This window comes from Oncorhynchus clarkii, chromosome 4 (genome assembly GCF_045791955.1).
Source record: "Oncorhynchus clarkii lewisi isolate Uvic-CL-2024 chromosome 4, UVic_Ocla_1.0, whole genome shotgun sequence".
Taxonomy (NCBI): Eukaryota; Metazoa; Chordata; class Actinopteri; order Salmoniformes; family Salmonidae; genus Oncorhynchus; species Oncorhynchus clarkii.
The window spans coordinates 21,490,697-21,514,224 of NC_092150.1; the positions used below are offsets into that span (position 1 = coordinate 21,490,697).

The 23,528-nt window shown below is 40.6% G+C and overlaps 3 protein-coding genes across 6 annotated transcripts in view; 2 read left to right on the plus strand and 1 right to left on the minus strand.

Annotated features, from left to right (window-relative positions):
* Positions 1-23,528, minus strand: part of LOC139406593 (pleckstrin homology domain containing, family B (evectins) member 2) — a 61,210-nt gene that overhangs the window by 11,235 nt on the left and 26,447 nt on the right. The window lies entirely within an intron of this gene.
* LOC139406592 (inhibitor of growth protein 5-like) lies at positions 4,921-10,394 on the plus strand. Of its 2 annotated transcripts, none has more exons than XM_071149352.1 (8): positions 4,921-5,437; positions 6,814-6,885; positions 7,027-7,193; positions 7,298-7,409; positions 7,505-7,604; positions 7,700-7,835; positions 9,007-9,068; positions 9,189-10,394. In XM_071149352.1, exons 1-8 carry the CDS (start codon positions 5,401-5,403, stop codon positions 9,226-9,228), a joined length of 726 nt encoding a protein of 241 aa, XP_071005453.1. In that variant the 5' UTR covers positions 4,921-5,400; the 3' UTR covers positions 9,229-10,394. The 2 variants fall into 2 exon arrangements, with proteins under 2 accessions (XP_071005453.1, XP_071005454.1); XM_071149353.1 differs by lacking the exon at positions 4,921-5,437 and adding an exon at positions 5,622-5,972.
* On the plus strand, positions 13,412-23,428 carry LOC139406590 (serine/threonine-protein kinase PAK 2). Of its 3 annotated transcripts, none has more exons than XM_071149348.1 (16): positions 13,441-13,640; positions 14,506-14,571; positions 16,967-17,299; positions 18,722-18,828; positions 18,982-19,129; positions 19,225-19,256; positions 19,564-19,689; positions 19,789-19,921; positions 20,039-20,102; positions 20,182-20,230; positions 20,480-20,592; positions 20,767-20,884; positions 21,076-21,175; positions 21,507-21,703; positions 21,862-21,999; positions 22,185-23,428. In XM_071149348.1, the coding sequence occupies exons 2-16, from the start codon at positions 14,562-14,564 to the stop codon at positions 22,269-22,271; spliced, it is 1,755 nt and encodes a 584-aa protein (XP_071005449.1). In that variant the 5' UTR covers positions 13,441-13,640; positions 14,506-14,561; the 3' UTR covers positions 22,272-23,428. The 3 variants fall into 3 exon arrangements, with proteins under 3 accessions (XP_071005451.1, XP_071005449.1, XP_071005450.1); XM_071149349.1 differs by having other exon boundaries at positions 13,629-13,957; positions 14,019-14,571; XM_071149350.1 differs by lacking the exon at positions 14,506-14,571 and having other exon boundaries at positions 13,412-13,640.

The following is a 23,528-nucleotide window of genomic DNA, read 5'->3' on the forward strand; positions in this document are numbered from 1 at the left end:
GCTAGCTCTGGTCTAGCTCTCAATCTAGGCGGAATTATGTGTAATGTAATGGAATTGAGTCATGATCAAGGGATAGCTCTGGTCCAACATTTGTTAAGCCAACTCACTGAAGTTCCACGTCATTCAAAGGTCCTTTATAAAAGCTGCACTTCCGTAGATATAAATCTGTGGGCCTAATTCAGTTAATGCATGTCATAACATTCGACTTTGTCAATCACCGCATTCTTATCGTCAGACTCATTAGCCTTGGCTTCTCAAATGACTGCCTCGCCTGGTTCACCAACTACTTCCCAGATAGAGTTCAGTGTGTCAAATCGGAGGGCCTGTTGTCCGGACCTCTGCCAGTCTCTATGGGGGTGCCACAGAGTTCAATTCTCGGGCCGACTCTTTTCTCTGTATATATCAATGATGACACTCTTGCTGTTGGTGATTCTCTGATCCACCACTATGCAGACGACACCATTCTGTATACATCTGGCCCTTCTTTGGACACTGTGCTAACAAACCTCCAAACGAGCTTCAACACCATACAACACTCCTTCCGTGGCCTCCAACTGCTTTCAAATGCGAGTAAAACTAGTGCATGCTCTTCAACCGATTGCTGCCAGCACCCTCCCGCCCGACTAGCATCACTACTCTGGACGGTTCTGACCTAGAATATGTGGACAACTACAAACACCTAGGTGTCTGGTTAGACTGTAAACTCTCCTTCCAGACTCACATTAAGCATCTCCAATCCAAAATTAAATCTAGAATCGGCTTCCTATTTTGGAACAAAGCCTCCTTCAGTCATGCCGCCAAACATACCTTCGTAAAACTGACAATCCTACCGATCCTTGACTTCGGCGATGTCATTTACAAAATAGCCCCCAACACTCTACTCAGCAAACTGGATGTAGTCTATCACAGTGCCATCCGTTTTATCACCAAAGCCCCATATACTACCCACCACTGCGAACTGTATGCTCTCGTTGGCTGGCCCTCACTACATATCCGTCGCCAAACCCACTGGCTCCAGGTCATCTATAAGTCTTTGCTAGGTAAAGCCCCGCCTTCTCTCAGCTCACTGGTCACCACAGCAACACCCACCCGTAGCACCCGCTCCAGCACGTATATTGCACTGGTCATCCCCAAAGCCAACACTTTCTATGGCCGTCTTTCTATCCAGTTCTCTGCTGCCAATGACTGGAACGAATTGCAAAAATCTCTGAAGCTGGAGTCTTATATCTCCCTCTCGAACTTTAAGCATCAACTGTCTGAGCAGTTTACCGATCACTGTACATGTGCACAGCCAATCTGTAAATAGCACACCCGACTACCTCATCCCCATATTATTACTTACCCTCTTGCACCCCAGTATCTCTACTTGAACATCATCTGCACATCTATCACTCCAGTATTAATGCTAAATTGTAATTATTTTTGCCTCTAGTGCCTATTTATTGCCTACCTCCCTACTCTTCAGCATTTGCACACGCTGTACATAGATTTGTCTTTTTTTAAATTGTATTTTGTGTTATTGACTGTATGTTTGTTTATGTGTCACTCTTTGTTGTTTTTGTTGCACTGCTTTGCTTTATCTTGGCCAGGTCGTTGGAAATGAGAACTTGTTCTCATCTGGCCTACCTGGTTAAATAAAGGTGAAATAAAATAACAACAAGATGCCCAGTGCTCTCCTCACTCGCATGTCGCACTCTACACTACACTTGTCTGTGCAATGCATGTACATAGTTTGCCCGCTCCATAGCAAGCTGCTCTATCCATTGGTGAAGTAATTTTAATGTTGAGTTAAATGTCAAAAAACAATTTGAGGTTTGAAAAGGATAGCTGGCATGCAGATGCTGGAATATGTTTTTGGGTGACAGAATGAGGGCTTTGCACATGTGCTTTATACAATTTTTGTGGGACAAGGAATAAATGCCCAGAACATAAAATAACATTATTAACCGGTTCCCATGCTTTTAAATAACCATTCTGTTCCAGAACAGTACAGATCACCTTCTTTTTCGTTTCTGGTTCTGTTCCACAAATCATTTAGTTATTTTCTTGTTTTCAGTTCTGTTCCTTGAGTAACCGGTTCCAACCATTGCAGGCAATTTTCGGGGATCACTTTTGGCTCCGTGAGTGCTACTTTCAGAACTATTGGCTAAAAAGTATACAAAAGTACTGGAGAATTTCTTTAACATTGACAATATGCTCAAACTAGCTACATTATCAATATTGATATAAGGTTGTAATTGTAAAAAATGTATATTGTCATCTTTTGGTTCAAAAGGTAAAATAAGTTTCCCACTTGGAATTGTTGAAGTGAAAATGTGACCTAGGAGTTTCTGATAACCTCAAATATACGTGTTTTGAACGCAGCATCATCCCTGAGCTCTGATTTCTCCCAGAGAGGAAGAGGTGAAGCAAGGGTCGACTCCGTCCAAAATCTGTCTGCACGAAAATAAACGTGAGGAGTTTTTGTATGGGTCAAGATAAAAGTGAGTTGCTAATTTGATACGTGAGGGTTATTTGATCTAAAAGAAGTTTCATAATGCTCAGGTTGTTACAAGTGTGCTGATATAAGTGTAATACACGTGACATTCCGGTGACTTTGAGATATAAAATAGTTTATCTGAGTTGTTTGTGCCTCTTAGTCACACATATATCTGCCCTCTCATTGGAACAGTGGCGTTAAGGATACGGTCTGCGAGGGGTCCTGTCTAGCCTGCAGGTGGTATGAGTAAAAAATAAATGCGTTTGAAATACAGTACCAGTCAAAAGTTTGGACGACAACTACTCATTCAAGTTTTTATTTATTTTTACTATTTTCTACATTGTAGAATAATAGTGAAGACAAACTATGAAATAACACATATGGAATCATGTAGTAACCAAAAAAAGTGTTAAACAAATCAAAATATTTGGTATATTTCAGATTCTTCAAAGTAGCCACCCTTTGCCTTGATAACAGCATTGCACACTTTTGACATTCTCAACCAGCTTCATGAGGTAACCACCTGGAATGCAAGGTGTACCTTGTTAAAAGTTCATTTGTGAAATTTCTTTCCTTCTTGATGCATTTGAGCCAATTAGTTGTGTTGTGACAAGGTAGTGGTGATATACAGAAGATGGCCCTATTTAGTAAAAGACCAAGTCCATATTATAGCAAGAACAGCTCAAATAAGCAAAGAGAAACAACAGTCCATCATTAGTTTAAGACATGAAGGTCAATCAATCCAGATAATTTCAAGAAATTTGAAAGTCGCAAAAACTATCAAGAGCTATGATGAAACTGGCTCTAATGAGGACCGCCATAGGAAAGGAAGACCCAGAGTTTCCTCTGCTGCAGAGGATACGTTCATTAGAGTTACCAGCCTCAAACTGCAGGTCAAATAAATGCTTCACAGAGTTCAAGTAACAGACACATCTCAACATCAACTGTTCAGAGGAGACTGCATAAATCAGGCCTTCATGGTCAAATTGCTGCAAAGAAACCACTATTAAAGGACACCAATAAGAAGAAGAGACTTGCATAGGCCAAGAAACACGAGCATTGGACATTAGACCGGTGGACATCTGTCCTTTGGTCTGATGAGTCCACATTTGATATGTTTGGTTCCAACCACTGTCTTTGTGAGACCCAGAGTAGGTGAACGGATGATCTCTGCATGTGTGATTCCCAATGTGTAGCATGGAGGAGGTGGTGTTATGGTGTGGGGATGCTTTGCTGGTGACACTGTCTGTGATTTATTTAGAATTCAAGGCACACTTAATCAGCATGGCTACCACAGCGATACACCATCCCATGGGTTTTACACTTAATGGGACTTTCATTTGTTTTTCAACAGGACAATGACCGAATACACCTCCAGGCTGTGAACGGGCTATTTGACCAAGAAGGAGAGTAATGGAGTGCTGCATCAAATCACCAAATCTCAACCCAATTTGAGATTGTTTGGGATGAGTTGGACCGCAGAGTGAAGGAAAAGCAGCCAATGAGTGCTCAGCATATGTATTCCTTCAAAACTGTTGAGAAAGCATTCCAGGTGAAGCTAGTTGAGAGAATGCCAAGTGTGTGCAAAGCTGTCATCAAGGCAAAGGGTGGCTACTTTGAAGAATCTCAAATATAAAATATATTTTGAATTGTTTAACACTTTTTTGGTCACTACAGGTCACTTTCATAGTTTTAATGTCTTCACTATTCTACAATGTAGAAAATAGTACAAATAAAAATAGAAACCTTGAATGAGTAGGTGTGTCCAAAGTTTTGACTGGTGCTGTATATATTTTTTGACTGAAACCAAATCGAAACTGTGTAGAAATGATAATGGACCTACATTCATGCAGTTTCTGACCGTGTCCAGCTGGCCAATAATCACTGATATGAAAGCTATACAATTCCCCCCCCCAATTTTGACAGCAAGGAAATATAACACATTTTCTGTGTTGTCCTCCAGATGTCGTTGAAGACCGAATGGGGCAAAATTTGTTTGACACCACTGGCCTAAAATGACCTAAAATACCTATACAGGCGTTGTGAGATGTATTTCAATTGTTAGACAGGTCTTACATGTCCACAAAGGCGAAAGGCAGGCCTGATCTCGCTTCCTCCTGCCTGCCTTTCGCGTTTGTGGACATGCATTTCAATTGTTAGACAGGTCTTACATCTTACAACGCCTGTATAGGTATTTTAGGTATCAGCTAACCACATCCAGAATATATATATATATATATATATATATATATATATATATATATATATATCTCTTAAATTATCCCCAATTTCGTGGTTTGTCAATCGCGTCACCTCGCCTTAGCTGTAGAACGTGCCCTAATGCTGCATTCAAAGCAACTGGTAACTCTGAAATCTCCGACTTCCGAGCATTCACGACAACTGGGAACTCTAAAACAAACACACAAAAAATAACAAGCTCCGACCTGGAAAAATCAATTTGAACGGTCATCCAACTCGGAAACTCCGCCATCTTTCTAGAGCTACAACTTTCAGACCTGGAGATCACCGATGTCATGAAAGCACCATGAACTTCTCCCACAATTTGACCTCTGATGTCACATACTAAGAAATGACCCCAATATTAGCGTTTGACATTTTTTTAATAACAAAATATTATTAATTTAAAAAAAGCTATCTATTAATATGGGTTTTGAACACTAACTAACACTAGTTTATAAGCATGATAGCTAGCTGTACTTGTAGTTTACGGTTGACACAGCTTGTTTTTCAAAGCACGTGAATGTATCCAACTCGTATTTACACAACATTAGTCATTATCACCTTCCTACTTAATTATGAACGCAGCATATGCTAGCTAACTGTAGGTAGGAAAAATGTGCTTATATGTTTAGCTAACGTTACTTGCTAGTTCGCTAGCCCTGTAAACTAACAGTGAAAAGATGGCGACGGCAATATACCTGGAACATTACCTTGACAGTGAGTATCTACCGTTAGCTAACTTAATTTGATCAGTTGTGTAAATTGTCTTCATACATTTCCAATCTTTAGTTTTTCGGTCTCGAATTTCTTAGCTAGCGACGTTATAGCCAAGCAAGTTGTCTATTATTGATATGAACGTTACGTTTTCGGCATGACTAACGTTAAAACTAGCTAGCAAACTGTCTTTGTTTTTGTTAGCAGTCTAGTAACTCGCTAGGTCATTGGAGTTGTAGGTTAGATTAAATGCTTTACATTGTTGACCTTATCTAACGTTTGTGAGTTAACGTTACAAGGACAAGACTAACTAGTAATTGCATAAATTGTAGATAATTATTATTATTTATTTTACTAAAATGAGGGCTGTTTTCAGGTTATTTAGCTACTGGTAACGTTCGCAGCAAGCCAACAATAAGGTGTTCTAGTTAGCTAAACGGCTACGTTTAATTTATTTAGGGTCTCAGTTATCCATGGTCATAAAATGTACTTTGCTCTAGTTAGATGGCGGTGACGCGACCTCGTTTTCTGCGGGGAGGCAAGTATACACGGGCCGCGATGTTTAATTTAAAAGTGCGTCACAAGCACAGTTTCACTAACTGGGTCTCACTTCCGCCAAACTTTAAACATTATCTTGTTTTCCAGGAAAACATTTAGGTTGAACTTATTTGGTAGTACAGATGTCATGATCCAGCTAACATTATCCATTTTGATGTGGCCACCTGTTATTTGGTAACGCTCATCAGACTGCATTCAGTGTAGAAAATAAGTACAAGAACCATTTGCCTAGTAAATAAGAGTGAATACCAATTATTGGTGTCGTCTGAAACAAAGCACTGCAAAAACTTGGAAAGTTTTTTTTAACAAGAGATGTTGTTGAATTAACTGTACTGGTTGTCTGTGGTTGGTCCTTCCGCTGGTCGAAATGTTATATTCACAGACTTTTTAGAGTACATGTACTGCCTTGACATTTATATTCCCTGCCACATGCGCAACACCATGTCAACACCTGCAAGACGTTGGTTTGGTCACGAGCAAACAAATATTGATTGGCACAGATGCACCTGTGTTTTTTGAAGTCCTTTTAATAATACTTTCCTGTGGATATTTTGTCAAACTTCCACCAGCTGAAGGACCAATCCCGCGGACAATCGGCAGAGTAATTATTCTACATTGGTGACATACAAGGGACATTGAGGTTTTTTCCCTATGTAAATGTGCGTGGCTATGCAGTACAGGCAATGGAAATCATCGCCAAAATGCTGCAAAGAGCCATGAGCTGTCAGCTGTGTGTTACCATCAAATCGTATCTTGTTCTCATTATGAACTATTGTAGTTACTGAATGACTGCTCTTAACAATCACGATCCATTCCCCCAGGTATTGAGAATCTGCCTTGTGAACTACAGAGAAACTTTACACTGATGCGGGACCTGGACAATAGAACTGAAGGTGAAATACTGCACAAGAAATACATTTAAAATGTTATTTGTTTTGATCACTTGATTTACCACATGGTTTCATGCCCCATCAGTATTGTATAGTTCAGCATCTTTCATTATCCAGTATAAAAATGTTTCTGCAATTATGTAGAGAAAAAAGGAGAGATCGACAAGCTGGCAGAGGAGTACATCTCAAGTGTAAGGAACTTGGCTTCGGAACAGAGGGTTGAGCACCTGCAGAAGATCCAGAGTGCTTACAGCAAGTGCAAGGAGTTCAGCGATGACAAAGTGCAGCTTGCAATGCAGACATATGAAATGGTCAGTGCTCCAAACCTGGCATATGAGTACATAAAGATGTGTCAATACTTTCACTATTGGTCAATAGATAATGCAAAACCAATCGAATTGTCTGCATGTCATAGGTGGACAAGCATATCCGCAGGCTGGATGCAGACCTGGCCCGATTTGAGAATGAGCTAAAGGAGAAGCTGGAAGTGAGCGGCTATGAAAGTCCAGAAGGAAGAGGGTTAAAGAGTAAGCAGGGAGACTGTTGGTGGGAAATACTTCTACAGCACATTTACGACAGGTAAACTAACTTCCATGTCCATTGCTGTGAATATCTGCTTCAGAGGGTGAAGGTCAGGGACTAAGGGAGAAGCGAGGACCCAAGGGGAGAGGCAGGAAATCATCGGATGAGGATTCTCCCAGGAAGAAAAAGCTTAAAAATAGGTATTGAAAAGGTTTTACAAGCAAGTACTATTTACGTGCGTCTGCCTGGTTCTCACTCTCCCTTAATATAATTTACCATCTATTAACGTCTGTAGCCCAGGATTGAGTTCTGCTCTCCTGCCAATGCAACCGTCAGATGTTTTGGACATGCCAGTTGATCCCAATGAGCCAACATACTGCTTGTGCCATCAAGTGTCATATGGAGAGATGATTGGATGTGATAACCCTGATGTAAGTTTTTATTGGGTATTGGTTGTCTTGTTATTCAAAGAATGCTTTGAAATTAGTGCTATTCTCAGGACTCTAAATTTAAAAAAATGTATGTTGTGTTAGGAGCACAACATAAAATGTAGGAGCACCAGAAAATATTTGTTTAATTTAGTCTAAATTATTTATTTTACCTTTATTTAACTAAGAAAAAATTCTTATTTTCAATGACGGCCTAGGAACAGTGGGTTAACTTGCCTGTTCAGGGGCAGAATGACAGATTTGTACCTTGTCAGCTCAGGGGTTTGAACTTGCAAACTTCCAGTTACTAGTCCAACACTCTAACCACTAGGCTACCCTGCCGCTGCATAAGGTATATATGAATTTCTAGCTACTTTTATGCCCTATAAAACTGATGTTCTAACCCTGTAAAGACATTTGTATATCATAAAAGTTAAAATATGGTTTAGGTTTCCACATTTTAATGTTGTCTTCATACCAAATTTGTCTTTGTCCAATTGAGTGGTTTCACTTGTTGACCTTACTACAAAGCCAAAGGGGATTTAGGTTTCTACATTGTGTAAAAGCACTACTTATAGAAAATTGTACACGGTCTCTTTAAGAGTGTCAAGTTTATTGCTATATGATCATTGATTTCCTGAAAGAGCAATCCCTTTTTCAGCCAATCATCATTCGGGGCTCACACCACCCAGTTAAAAATGGTAATTAAGTAACCAGGCTGTTAGATAGCTAGCTAACGAGGTTACATGACTGAACAAGGTGTAAACAACTACCTGCAAGTGGTTTTGGAACAGCCAGCAAAATGGTTTTTGAATGTCTAGCCAATTCACGATAGGAGGAATAAAACATTGCGCCGGTAATATCGTTTTACCTTTTTGTGCTAGAAACAATCGGTTTTCGCTGTAGTAATGGTGTAACCATGAAAGTAACAAATCTGCACACGCTTTTATCCATGGGGCACTCGAAAACAATGGTACAGTGAAGCCTAATCATTATAACAATTATCTGTGTGATTGATTTTTCTAGGCGCACAGCGCTCCCAAAAGAAAATCTCAGGTCGCACATTAAAATGTTCAATGTAGAGCCCTGGGTATTCTCTATAGATTCTACAAGTTAATCAAAAGTATACTGAAATGTTGATGTCTTTTTACCAATGTTTTTATTTTTCAAACAGTGTCCAATTGAGTGGTTTCACTTTGCTTGTGTTGATCTTGCTACAAAGCCCAAAGGAAAATGGTAGGTGAATCTTTTACAATTAGTTAATGAAGTGTATTATACATGTAATTAAAAGCGAATGAATTTGGGAATGTTGACTAATTGCATTACCTTTTTGTACTTTTATTTTGTATTTTTCAGGTTTTGTCCACGGTGCACCCAGGATAAGAAGAAAAAATGAGATATATTTCTTTAAAGTACTTTTCTATAAATATGTATTTTGTCTATGTAGTAAAATAGTGTAATATATTTACAAAATGATTTCCCTTTCTATGATGGCCGTGCATACATATTATGGTCTAAATACAAAGCTTTTTTTCAAAGTACTTGAAATATGTAAACATTTAAGTTTTTGTATTTTACAAACAAATTCAACAGCTGTTGATAATACATTTTTTCATGGTTTCCTCACTTAAATATTAGGGCCAGTGTTAATATCTCATTTGTGTCTGCATTTTAGTTACCTAGCTACCTCTCGGGTTCAAGCACATGCATATACTGCAATCTTGAATCCTGCCTAAAAAAAATCTATCTAAAAACAAGCAACCACACATAAAAGTTCACTCCGTCCAATCTTGGAGTAATAAGCTGTCTGGTAAAAGGTGCACTATATTGACTATCAAAAGCCTTTGCCCACTCTTGAATGTGTTATGGTGATAATGATCAGACATTTAGGAAGGGACTGGTATCTCTTTGCCAACATAACCAGCAAGCGTTAAAGCACTTTGAATAAAAAAATCAGCTGTTCACCACTAATGATAAATTGTTTAACAATCACTACTCCCTAGATAAAGTGAACATAGTGCAAGCCCTATTTTTTTTTTGTGGGGAATGGCTTTCCAAAGATCTTTATTCACGCTGCTGTAAAGTACAAATGAAAGACAAACATTGTAAGAAATTGAACAATAATGAAACAGGTTAATGATTCTGAGCTATTCACTGGAACCAAAGTCCACTGCTATTGCTTTTGAATATTTTGTTGACCTAAAATATAGAATGTGGAGAATTTTGTTATATTGAAGTTATTGCATGTTTTTAAAGTTGACCATAAGCAATTATGCCACTTATTTTATTCTAACCATACACAAAATACTATTGTCCTTTGATATACAATGTTGACAAGGACATGTGACAATTGTGACTTCCTTTCCAAAGATCTTTTGTTTTTATTCATTGTTTTGGGATTTTTAGGGTTTTAGCATAAATTTGTTTTTTTTTCAACTGTGAATATATCAATCTTGTACAAGAATAATGTTGTTAAAATGGAGAAAGGTTCAAGGAGCCAAAGTATTTGTATTTTGTACATGTCAGTGATTCATATCAATAAACATTTACAACTATTCAATATTTCAATAGTATGTCCAGTTGAATAGCAAGTGTCTTTACTGACATTTTCAACCTCTCCCTGACCGAGTCAAATCAAATTTTATTGGTCACATGCAGATGTTATTGCGAGTGGAGTGAAATGCTTGTGCTTCTAGTTCCAACAGTGCAGCAATATCTATCAAGTAATATCTAACAATTCCACAACAAATACCTAATACACACATCTAAGTAAGGAATGGAAATAATCTATGAATATATGGATGAGCAATGTCAGAGCGGCATATGTTAAAATGCAATAGATAGTATAGAATGCAGTATATACAGTTGAAGTCGGAAGTTTACATACACTTAGGTTGATTTTCACAACTCCACAAATTTCTTGTTAACAAACTGTTCTTTTGGCAAGTCGGTTAGGACCTCTACTTTTGTGCATGACACAAGTAATTTTTCCAACAATTGTTTACAGACAGATTATTTCACTTACAATTCACTGTATCACAATTCCAGTGGGTCAGAAGTTTACAAACACAAAGTTGACTGTGCCTTTAAACAGCTTGGAAAATTCCAGAAAATTATGTCATGGCTTTAGAAGCTTCTGATAGGCTAGTTGACGTAATTTGAGTCAATTGAAGGTGTACCTGTGGATGTATTTCAAGGCCTACCTTCAAACTCGGTGCCTCTTCGCTTGACATCATGGGAAAATCTAAAGAAATCAGCCAAGACCTCAGGAAAAAAAAATTGTAGACCTCCAAGTCTGGTTCATCCTTGGGAGCAATTTCCAAACGCCTGAAGGTACCACATTTATCTGTACAAACAATAGTACGCAAGTATAAACACCATGGGATCACGCAGCTGTCATACTGCTCAGGAAGGAGACGTGTTCTGTCTGCTAGAGATTAATGTACTTTGGTGCGAAAAGTGCAAATCAATCCCAGAACAATAGCAAAGGACCTTGTGAAGATGCTGGAGGAAACAGGTACAAAAGTATCTATATCCACAGTAAAACGAGTCCTATATCGACATAACCTAAAAGGCCGCTCCGCAAGGAAGAAGCCACTGCTCCAAAACAGCAATAAAAAAAGCCAGACTATGGTTTGCAACTGCACATGGGGACAAAGATAGTACTTTTTGGAGAAATGTCCTCTGGTCTGATGAAACAAAAATAGAACTGTTTGGCCATAATGACCATCGTTATGTTTGGAGGAAAAAGGGGGAGGCTTGCAAGCCGAAGAACACCATCCCAACTGTGAAGCACAGTGGTGGCAGCATCATTTTAATTTTATTTCACCTTTATTTAACCAGGTAGGCTAGTTGAGAACAAGTTCTCATCTACAACTGCGACCTGACCAAGTTAAAGCAAAGCAGTGCGACACAAATAACAACAGAGTTACACATGGAATAAACAAACATACAGCCAATAAAACAATAGAGAAAAAAGTATATATACAGTGTGTGCAAATGAGGTAAGATAAGGGAGGTAGTAAAGAAGCGGGGAAATTAGTGGTTTCTGTGGTAGCATTAAGTGTGCAGGTGGAGCAATTGAAGTTGAGGATTCCTGGTGTTTGGTGCAACGCAGACCCGGTAGTGAGAGGGATGAAACAGAGGAGTCACTGTCAGTCCTTTTGAGTTTTGAATCTCAGTTTTTACATGATAAAGTCATGTTAGGATATATCAATTATCCTGTTAGATCTTGTGTGCCAGAGCCACTGCAATGTTTCTGGTGCAACATTTATGGTCATGTCATGTGTGTAGGAGGGAGATTCCAAGATGTAGGAAGTGTGCAGGAGAGCTTGTGTAATTTCGGTGTTGTAAAAGTTGTATGTGTCAACTGTAGGGGTGCCCATGTTTCTGGGGATCAGAAGTGTCCGGTGCGAGAGAGGCAGGTAGAGGTGGCCAGAGGCAGTGAATAAAGTAAAGGAAGATGGGTTGAGGGTGAGGGATCCCTGTGTAGTGTATCTGTGCCAGCACAGAGAGAGAGGCCAGTGAGTAGTATACACTACCGGTCAAAAGTTTTAGAACACCTACTCATGACAGCTAGGCACACTCTTGGCATTCTCTCAACCAGCTTCATGAGGTAGTCACCTGGAATGCATTTCAATTAACAGGTGTGCCTTGTTAAAAGTTAGTTTGTGGAATTGCTTTCCTTCTTAATGCATTTGAGCCAATTGGTTGTGTTGTGACATGGTTGGGTGGTATATAGAATACAGCCCTACTTGGTAAAATTCCAAGTCCATATTATGGCATGAACAGCTCTGCTGCAGATAACAAGTTTATTAGAGTTACCAGCTTCAGAAATTGCAGCCCAAATAAATGCTTCAAAGAGATCAAGTAACAGACACAACATCAACTGTTCAGAAGAGACTGCGTGGATCAGGCCTTCATGGTCAAATTCCTGCAAAGAAACCACTACTAAAGGACACCAATAATAAAAAGAGACTTGCTTGGACCAAGAAACACGAGCAATGGACATTAGACCGGTGGAAATTTGTCCTTTGGTCTGGAGTCCAAATTTGAGATTTTGGGTTCCAAAAGCTGTGTCTTTGTGAAACGCGGTGTGGATGAACGGATGATCTCTGCATGTGTATTTCCCACCGTAAAGCATGGAGTAATGGGTGTTATGGTGTGGGCTTGCTTTGCTGGTGAAACTGTCTGTGATTTATTTAGAATTCAATGCACACTTAACCAGCATGGCTACCACAGCATTCTGCAGTGATACGCCATCCTATCTGGTTTTGGCTTAGTGGGACTATCATTTGTTTTTCAACAGGACAATGACCCTCATGACCCTCCACACCTCCAGGCTGTGTAAGGGCTATTTCACCAAGAAGGAGAGTGATGGAGTCCTGCATTAGATGACCTGGCCTCCACAATCCTCGACCTCAACCAAATTGAGATGGTGTGTGATGAGTAGGACCGCAGAGTGGAGGAAAAGCAGCCAACAAGTGCTCAGCATATGTGGGAATTCCTTCAAGACTGTTGGAAAAGAATTCCAGGTGAAGCTGGTTGAATAGCTACCGCACAGTAGGTGGCAGCATGCGCAAACAAAATGCCATGATACCAAAGAAGAAGAATCCACCCGGTCGACAAAGAATGACGAAAAAGTTATATAGGAACTGTTGAAATCATACATTGGTTTACTCTGTATATTCTGTAAACTCTACATCAAATCTTTATTTTATTTTTTAAATGTAACGTATGTACAAATTAAAGCTTTCACAGCGTCGAGGATTTGGACCCAAGTTTTCTGTTGTGTATGGAGTCTGTCTGGTGAGTTGCGAGTCCACATCATTGACTAGCAAATAAAATACCCGTAAATTATTACCGGCACCGAGAAAACGCGCTATCTTATCTAGCTAATGTCGTTATGTTGCTTACCAAATGTACATCTGTATTGTCAAGCAGGGTTCGTTATTGTCTGGCGTTCGTCCTTGGAGATAAAGTAGTTTGTCAATCTAGCGCTAGCAATAACAGCGCAAGCTAGCTAATTCACACTTCTAATGTTGTTAGCTAGCTAACTATATGCAATTAACGTTAGCTAGCTGGCTGACTGAACTCCGGACAACTGTTAGCCTAGCTAACTTTAGGTAGCTAGCTGGCTAACTGAACTCCAGACAACTGTTAGCCTAGCTAACTTTAGGTAGCTAGCTGGCTAACTGAACTCCAGACAACTGTTAGCCTAACTTGCTTTAGGTAGCTTAGTTGAATAGGTAAAATTGTTAGCTAACTAGCCTAGACTTAATATCTTCGTGAAATCAGGCCTAACTATTTAGCTAGGTTCACCTGCAAGTATTACGTTTGATCTTTCACAGTGACTCTAGAATGCATTTTCCATCTTGGAAATGCACGTTTGGAAGTCATAGGGGATGATCTAGTTCCCTACTGTGTTGCACATTTCAGAAACCTTGACCTAACATTAGGTCAATGGTAAATAACATAAAACATTTATCCTTTATTTAACTAGGCAAGTCAGTTAAGAACAAATTCTTATTTACGATGATGGCCGAGTGAGAGAATTTGTATGTATTCCTCTACTTTCTTCTCTCCTTCCTGACTAGCTGAAGTTAATGATCTGAAAGGTGATTATGATGATGGTCATGATCATACCCAGTCGATTTATTGTGTTTCTCGATAGTCTGACATGGATTCTGCTCTTCATGTCCTCTCTTTCATCTGTGCTGGTCTGAGAAGATGGATACATGTGAGCAATATAGTGAACATCCTTTTGTAATGAATTGGCTTTCACCTGGTCACTTCTTTTACATCATAGATGGAGATGACAAAGGATATAATGAAAGGGAGACCGTTACATGCTAGTAATGTGGCTGCTTTTTGTGATGCGGCTTCTCCACCCAACCCTCCCTGTTGTTGATCTCTACTACAGAAATGATTAACCCTCTAAAAACCCACCATCGTCTGCACTTCTACTGCCTTTCTTAGCTCTGTATCCAACACCTTTCTGAAAAATGACAGTAATTATTGTTGAGGGGCATATAATCAATTCTAGACCTACCTATTTTCTTGCCCAGTCCCTTCCTATTGCCTCTGCAACATACCCATCCAGTGTTGTTCTTCCCAGAATTACAGTACCGGTCAAATGTTTGCACACACCTACTCATTCAAGGGTTTTTCTTAATTTGTTTTACTTTTTTCTACATTGTAGAATAATAGTGAAGACATTAATACTATGAAATAACACATGGATTCATGTAGTAACCAAAAAAGTGTGAAACAAATTCAAAATGTATTTCTTCAACGTAGCCACCCTTTGCCTTGATGACAGCTTTGCACACACTTGGCATTTTCTCAACCAGCTTCATGAGGAAGTCGATTCTAGATTTAATTTTGGATTGGAGATGCTTAATGTGAGTAACCAAAAAAGTGTTGAACAAATAGAGATTCTTCAAATAGCCACCCTTTGCCTTGATGACAGTTTTGCACACTCTTGGCATTCTCTCAACCAGCTTCACCTGGAATTATTTTCCAACATTCTTGAAGGAGTTCCCACATGCTGAGCACTTGTTGGCTGCTTTTCTTTCACTCTGCAGTCCAACTCATCCCAAACCATTTCAATTTGGCTGAGTTCTGGTGATTGTGGAGGCTAGGTCATCTGATGCAGCACTCCATCACTCTCCTTCTTGGTCAAATAGACCTTGCACAGCCTAGAGGTGTGTTTTGGATCATTGTCCTGTTGAAAAACAAATGATAGTCCCACTAAGCACAAACCAGATTGGATGGTGTATTGCTGCAGAATGCTGTGGTAGCCATGCTGGTTAAGTGTGCCTTGAATTCTAAATAAATCACTGTCACCAGCAAAGCACCCCCACACCATAATAACACCTCCTCCATGCTTCACAGTGGGAACCACACATGCAGAGATCATCAGTTCACCTACTCTGGGTCTCTCAAAGACACGGCTGTTGGAAACAAAAATCTCACATTTGGGCTCATCAGACCAAAGGACAGATTTCCACCGGTCTATTGTCCATTGTTCATGTTTCTTGGCCTAAGCAAGTCTCTTCTTATTGGTGTCCTTTAGTGGTGCTTTCTTTGCAGAAATTTGAACATGAAGGCCTGATTTATGCAGTCTCCTCTGAACAGTTAAGTTGTCTGTTACTTGAACTTTGTGAAGCATTTATTTGGGCTGCAATCTAAGGTGCAAGTAACTAATGAACTTATCCTCTGCAGCGTAGGTAACTCTGGGTCTTCCTTTCCTGTGGCGGTCCTCATGAGAGCCAGTTTCATCATAGCGCTTGATGGTTTTTGCAACTGCACTTGAACAACTGCAACTGCACTTTCTGTATTGACTGACTTGTAATGGACTGTTGTTTCTCTTTGCTTATTTGAGCTGTTCTTGCCATAATATGGACTTGGTCTTTTACCAAATGGGGCTATCTTCTGTATATCTTCTGTGTACCTTGTCACAATACAACTGATTGGCTCAAATGCATTAAGGAAAGAAATTCCACAAATTAACTTTTAACAAGGCACACCTGTTAATTGAAATGCATTCCAGGTGACTGACTACCTCATGAATCTGATTGAGAGAATGCCAAGAGTGTGCAAATCTGTCAAGGCAAAGGGTGGCTACTTTAAAGAATCTCATATAAAATATATTTTGATTTGTTTAACTCTTGTTTGGTTACTACATGATTCCATATGTGTTCATAATTTTTGTGTCTTCACTATTATTCTACAATGTAGAAAATAGTAAAACAAAGGAAAACCCTTGAATGAGTAGGTGTGTCCAAACTTGACTGGTACTGTATGCGTATGTTTCGAGGGGGAATGACAATGTGTGCTATGATAGGAAATCTGCTCTAAGTTTATATCTCTGCATAGTCATAGGGGAATGCTGAAAACATGCCAGAGAGAAAATTAGTTCTGACAGAGCAATCTTCCTGTCTAGATAAAGGTGCTCCTCTGCGGTGTAAAGTCAGTTTCACCTCAAGATAAACATGAATAGGTTTACAACCATAAAACTGGACTGCCTCTTCTAAAGCGAATACCACCTAATATGTTATGCAATGTGCATGTGCTCTTGTTCACCTGTCATTTTTGTGGTTAAACTGATCATGTCTCTGTTTATCTTGCAGATATCACCCCATGCTCTCCTTCTATTCTGATTCCCATTCCTGATTTCTCTGACCCACCTCTGTCTATTGTGCACATTAGCACTTTCTTTGCTCCTGTCTGTCTCTTTGTTACCCTCTTTCTGTCCTTCCCGCTCCCTGCGGCCATGTGTGATAACGGGGATCCCGAGGACAAGCCCCCAGCCCCCCCAGTCAGGATGAGCAGCACCATCTTCAGCACAGGCTCCAGCAAGGACCCGCTCTCAGCCAACCACAGCTCCAAGCCCCTGCCCTCGGTTCCGGAAGAAAGGAAACCCCGCAACAAGATCATCTCAATTTTCTCAGGAGCAGAGAAAGGTGAGACGTGAGTCCATAGAGGTGGTGCATTGACAGGGGATCTAAAGCAGTGGTTCCCAACCTTTTTCAGTTACTATACCACCAACTGAATTTTATTCTGCCCAGAGTACCCCTGAAGTACCCCCTTGTGCATTATACCAGTAGGCCTATCGTCTCATGAGTCTTCTCAAGTACCCCTGGTGGATAGGCCCAGTACCCCCTGGGGTCCTAGTGTCCCTGGTTGGGAACCTGACGGAATGGGTGTGGATCCAAATTTTCTGGACCATCTTACAGACAGCCAAAGGTCCCGAAGCTTCTGCGCATATTAGATTCTGCTCATGTTTGATCAAAGCTGAATAAATGTCTGCAAGATCACACGGTAATGATATCATTCTACATAACAGTACCGAATAGAATAGTATTACGCAGGGATGGGGAACTGGCGGCCTGCGGGTTTTGAAGTCACTTAGATCAATTCCCTCAGTCGGAGTCAGAATAGTTAGAATAGTAGAATACACAAGGTGCAATTTTGAAATTTGTTTGTGCATCAGCAGTTTTACTCTTATGTCAGTCAATTAGCCCATGTCTACTAAAATGTGTTAGTTTTCTAAGTTAAACTATCTTAGCTTGTTGTCATGGTTGAGTTACCAGCTGGGGGGCCCCATTGATTTTTATTAGTCAGTCTCACTCAGATATCATATTCAAAACTGCGAAAATTTCACTCCACCCTATGGTAAAATGTGTAGAATTGCAGGATTACAGTATTTTGTGGCCCCCACTCCCTTCAAAGTTGCTGATCCCTGGTATAACGTTATTGGAATACAAAAAAACACCTAATTTCTTCTAAGATTTTAGGATGATTGTGCGAATGGTCGCATTTTTCTGTCACGCCCGCGCCACTAGACAAAATAAGTGCTTTGATTGGAACTAAACACGAGCTATGCTCCAGTTAACATAATCTGCTCTAAAATTTGCTCTCTGTACATAATTCAAAACAACACTGTATAGCTCAAGAAGATCTAACCTAAATGCATATCTCTATGAACCTGGTTGAGATCAAATGGTTGGTATGCTGCATGGGCGTTTCACCGCTAGAACTTGAAAAAGTATTACTCACAATTGACAGTGAGAAATGTGAAAGTAGAGAAATGCATGTGCAGAATGTGATTCGGATCTTCAGCTCTGGGGGAAAAAATGGGACAGTTATCTATGGAGCCACAGCCTCAGTCATTTTTTAAAAGGTGCATTAAGAGGCTACATTTCATTCAGTGTATCTTAGTTCAGAACCAATCCATGTTATGTTAGTTTCCATCTGTATGCGTCAGACTATCCAGTGACGGGAGCAGTTGAGTTTCGGTCTTTCCAATTTCAGTCTATCCGTTGTTAGATCTGATTACATTTATTAACAGAGAATGTAATGATGGTTTATTTGATGACTTTCAGGTGGTAGAAAGAAAGACCGGGACAAAGAACGACCAGAGATCTCTCCTCCTTCAGACTTTGAACACACTATCCACGTTGGCTTTGATGCTGTCACTGGGGAGTTCACTGTGAGTAGGGTCACTTTCGTCCGACTTTTCAACTCTTATTCCAGGGATACTCAAATCCCAGCCTGGAGGACCGTAGTACTGCTTGTTTTTGATTCTACCCGAGTTAGTTGATTGACCCCTGACCCCATCTCTTTGTATCCTCCTCTCTGATAGGGCATGCCAGAGCAATGGGCACGGCTCCTCCAGACGTCAAACATCACCAAGTCAGAGCAGAAGAAGAACCCCCAGGCTGTTCTTGACGTGCTCAAATTCTATGATTCTACAGGCAACGGCCGCCAGAAATACCTCAGTTTCTCCTCTGGTGAGCTTTCTCATGGATGACACTTTGCTGTTTTCTAAGATTGTTATGGACTCTTTCAAGACTGCAATTATTTCCCTCTCCCTTTTCATTTTTAGAAAAGGATGGTTTCCCTGCAGGACCCCACTCTGTAAGTACTGACTTCTTTCTAGTTATTACTTCAAAATCTGTCGTTCTGCCCCTGTTGTCCTGGCGCGAAAGATGTGGATGTCGATTAAGACAGCCCCCCGCACCTCTCTGATTCAGAGATGTTGGGGTAAATGTGGAAGACACGTTTCAGTTGAAGGCATTCAGTTGTACTGACTAGGTATCCCGCTTTCCCTTACTAGCTACCTGAATACTATGGGGCTGGGATTTTTTGGTCCATGACCTCATTCATAGCACCCCTGATAATATGTGTGGGCTATATATGAAATGTCTTATCTTTTCTGCAATAGCCGGTCAAAAAGGGCACGGAACCCTCATCGATCATTATCAAGGACATTGATGATGATGATGATGATGATGATGATGATGAAGCTCCCCCACCCATTGTGGCACCACGTCCAGAATACACTAAGAGTGTGAGTAATTTTGACTGGAGCTCACCTCAATTTTATTTTGCTCTTGCTCACAATCGCTCATTCCCTCATTCTTATTTATTGTGTGTGTTTCTGCTGCAGGTTTACACTCGCTCCGTCATTGACCCCATCCCTGCTCCAGCCACGTGTCCAGATGGAGACGCAGCCTCCAAGGGTCTAGACAGACAGAAGAAGAAGGGCAAGATGTCAGATGAGGAGATCATGGACAAACTGAGTAAACACACTACATTTCTTACATTACCAACATGACAATTTTACTGGTAGTTATTAATATAACTCTCTTGTCAGGAGAATTTAGTATTGGTCTGTATAACTTTATCTTTGCCCACAGGAACTATTGTCAGCATTGGAGATCCCAGAAAGAAGTACACAAGATATGAAAAAATTGGACAGGGGTAAGTTCATTTGACGGTGGTAATTGGGGTGTATTGTGTGTGTCCAAGTTATTAAAAATATGTAACCGTCTCCACACAGGGCTTCAGGGACAGTGTTCACAGCCATTGACGTCGCCACTGGACAGGAGGTAAAGGGGAATTAAGGGTTGTCATTGGTTGACTGACCAGGGATGGGTGGATTGAGGAGAATAGTAAAGGGTAGGAGACCTTGAGAGTTGAGGAATGATGTTCAAAGTGCGGCAGAGACTAGATACAGAGAGACAGAAATGGGGAAAGCGTTTGAAAACTGTAAGCCTGGCAGGAGTTGAGAGATTGCAGGATAACAAATTTTAGAGGATCATTTTGAACCTTTCCTTATTTCTGGCTGTTTCTCACAGGTGGCCATTAAACAGATCAACCTACAGAAGCAGCCCAAGAAGGAGCTGATAATCAATGAGATTATGGTGATGAAAGAGTTAAAGAATCCGAACATTGTCAACTATGTAGACAGGTAATGGAATGGTCAAATATATAATTAAGCTTAACAGCACTAACTTTGGTGTAAGTTGGGGGTGCCAAACCTAACTTTCTGGTGATGGTGGAACACTACTGGGTGTACGATATTGTACAATACAATATACCCTAACAACCTCTCTGGCTTTGGTGTCTTGTGTGTGTTTGTTAGTTTCCTGGTGGGAGAGGAGCTCTATGTGGTGATGGAGTATTTGGCTGGTGGTTCGCTGACTGATGTGGTGACAGAGACCTGCATGGACGAGGCTCAGATAGCTGCTGTCTGCAGAGAGGTGACAAGCTCTTATACGGCACACTGCATTAACCTTGACCTGTTTACCCTTTAACAGTGGCTGGGTGGGTAACTTGTGTGTTCACATTTAGAGCCTTTATTTTATGTGGAAATATTGACCGTTGTTTCTTCATCCCCTCTCACTCCATTGCGCTCTCTCTTTCTCTCTGCCATTGGTTTCCCCATCTGAAGTGTTTACAAGCACTGGAGTTCCTTCATGCGAACCAGGTCATCCATCGTGACATCAAGAGTGACAACGTGCTACTGGGAATGGATGGCTCTGTCAAGCTCAGTGAGTCTCTCTCTCTCCCACTAAACAACCCCAGGCTAGCCATGGCCTATGTAGAGGAAGTAACAGCCCTAATAGTTGGGGGTGGAAATTTACCTTATTGAAAGTCTGCGGGTATATGGATTCGCTTTGATATTGTGAAACTGTTCTATATTCATATTTATAGCTGGAATTTGCCATCTGCATCCTATGAAAGATAAGTACCAATTTGGCAAGGATAGTTAACAAATGACTATTACAAGCTGGTGCTACTGTTTGTACTGCTACCCTTCAGTCCCTCACTAACATATGTCTCCATCTCTCTCTGAATTCCACCTCCCTTCTCTCTGTGCAGCCGATTTTGGTTTCTGCGCCCAGATCACTCCAGAGCAGAGCAAGCGCAGCACCATGGTGGGTACGCCTTATTGGATGGCTCCTGAGGTGGTGACCCGGAAAGCCTATGGGCCTAAGGTTGATATCTGGTCCCTGGGCATCATGGCCATTGAGATGGTTGAGGGGGAGCCTCCATACCTCAATGAGAACCCGCTAAGAGTAAGTGAACCAAAGAGCAGCATCCTCCTAAAATTCAATTTCTTTCTTTTACTATATCACAGTGCATCAAAAGCTAGTTCCATAGTGATACTGACATGGATGTAACATACTTTTCCAGCACCTCACAGTTCTCCTCTTCCCACTCTCCTCTCCCCCAGGCACTGTACCTGATTGCCACAAATGGGACTCCAGAACTTCAGAACCCAGAGAAACTGTCTCCCATATTCAGAGACTTCCTTAACCTCTGCCTGGAAATGGATGTGGAGAAGAGAGGTGGTGGCAAAGAGCTGCTGCAGGTGATGACCCATCCTATCTATGGCTTCCTTTGTGATTTGCTCTTCTACTCTTGTGTCAACTTGACTGGTTGGATTTGGCTGTATATATTCCTCCATCATTACCCTGTCTGCATGTACTACAATAGAGATGAGCTTCAAAGTTAACCCTTTACTCTCGTTCTTCTCCTTCTCTTCTTTTTGTCTAGCATCCCTTCCTGAAGCTGGCAAAACCCCTGTCTAGTCTTACACCTCTAATCTTGGCTGCTAAGGAGGCCATGAAAGGCAACCGTTAACCGAACAAATAGAACATACAAACAACGCTGTGCCAGATCTGTGCCAACTGTTTAGGTTTTGTGCCAGATAATAGGCTGTGACACCACCATGCTCCAGTCTGATAAGCCCTGACAACCCTCACTGTGAAGGAGACCAAAAACATCCAGAACACTACCCACCGCTGGCCATATGAACTCTGATTCTCACTCAAATCTTTGAAGACTTTATTTTGTACAAGAAAACATTGGCGGTGGGTCACGTTGGGGCTTAATTTGTATTTAACATGGAATGAGCATAGCTATCTAGTTCCTACTTTTTGGAAGAAATATCACTGCCTTAAATGCAAAACATTGCCCAATGCAGGGGTAGGCAACCTCCTGTTCCAGGAGTGCCACAGGTACTTCAGGATTTTGTTCCAACTAGGCACCACACCCGACCAACTGAGCTAAGTTCAGCGATTGCCTAAATTCAACACACCTGGTCTTCCAGGTCGGTTAAATCAAAAACATGAAGTGCCTGTGGCACTCCAGGACTAGGGTTGCCTACCCGTGGCCTAATGTATTGTTGATTGTGTCATGTTGGTTTGTTTCTCCATTTTTACTGTTATTGTAGTTTCCTCTACAGCTAGTTAGTGTCCTCTTAATCATTTTGATACTTGAATTTCATGTGTCCTGACTGATCATGTTATGGGCCTATCATTTAATGAAAACTGTTATTCCACCTGGTGCCCGACGTAATCTTTGGATTATTCTCACATTTGTTATAGGAAAGACATTTCAAAACATTTCTATTATTACAGTGAATGTGGTGATATTGATGATGATATAGGGTTGCCTCATTTGGCAGTCTAACCAGTGATTTCCTCTTGTATCATTAGCCTCTTCTTGGTAGTGGAGGTGCAATTTATGGGCAAATTCAATTGTAGAATGACAGGGTTTATTCTAGCTTGTGCCAACTTTCTTTGTTCTTATTAAAAATTGAACTATTGTACATGTCGAATTCTGTACGTTTTGTCTAATTCAGTGCTGAAGCTAGGAAGATATGGATGTCAGGCCAGGTAGCTTTGTAGGCTAGAGAAGGCAATGTAAATGTACTGTTTCTTTTTTTTCTATTTGAATAACTAACAACCTGTTAATTGTCTGCAAATTCTAGTAAATGCAGCTGTTAATTTTGTCCTTATTCTTGATTTATTGTTATCTGTATACCATGACTCTTAAATGGAATGGAGATGTGTGAAAGTCACACTAAGAGACCATCCAAGAGTGGGCTCAAGGAAT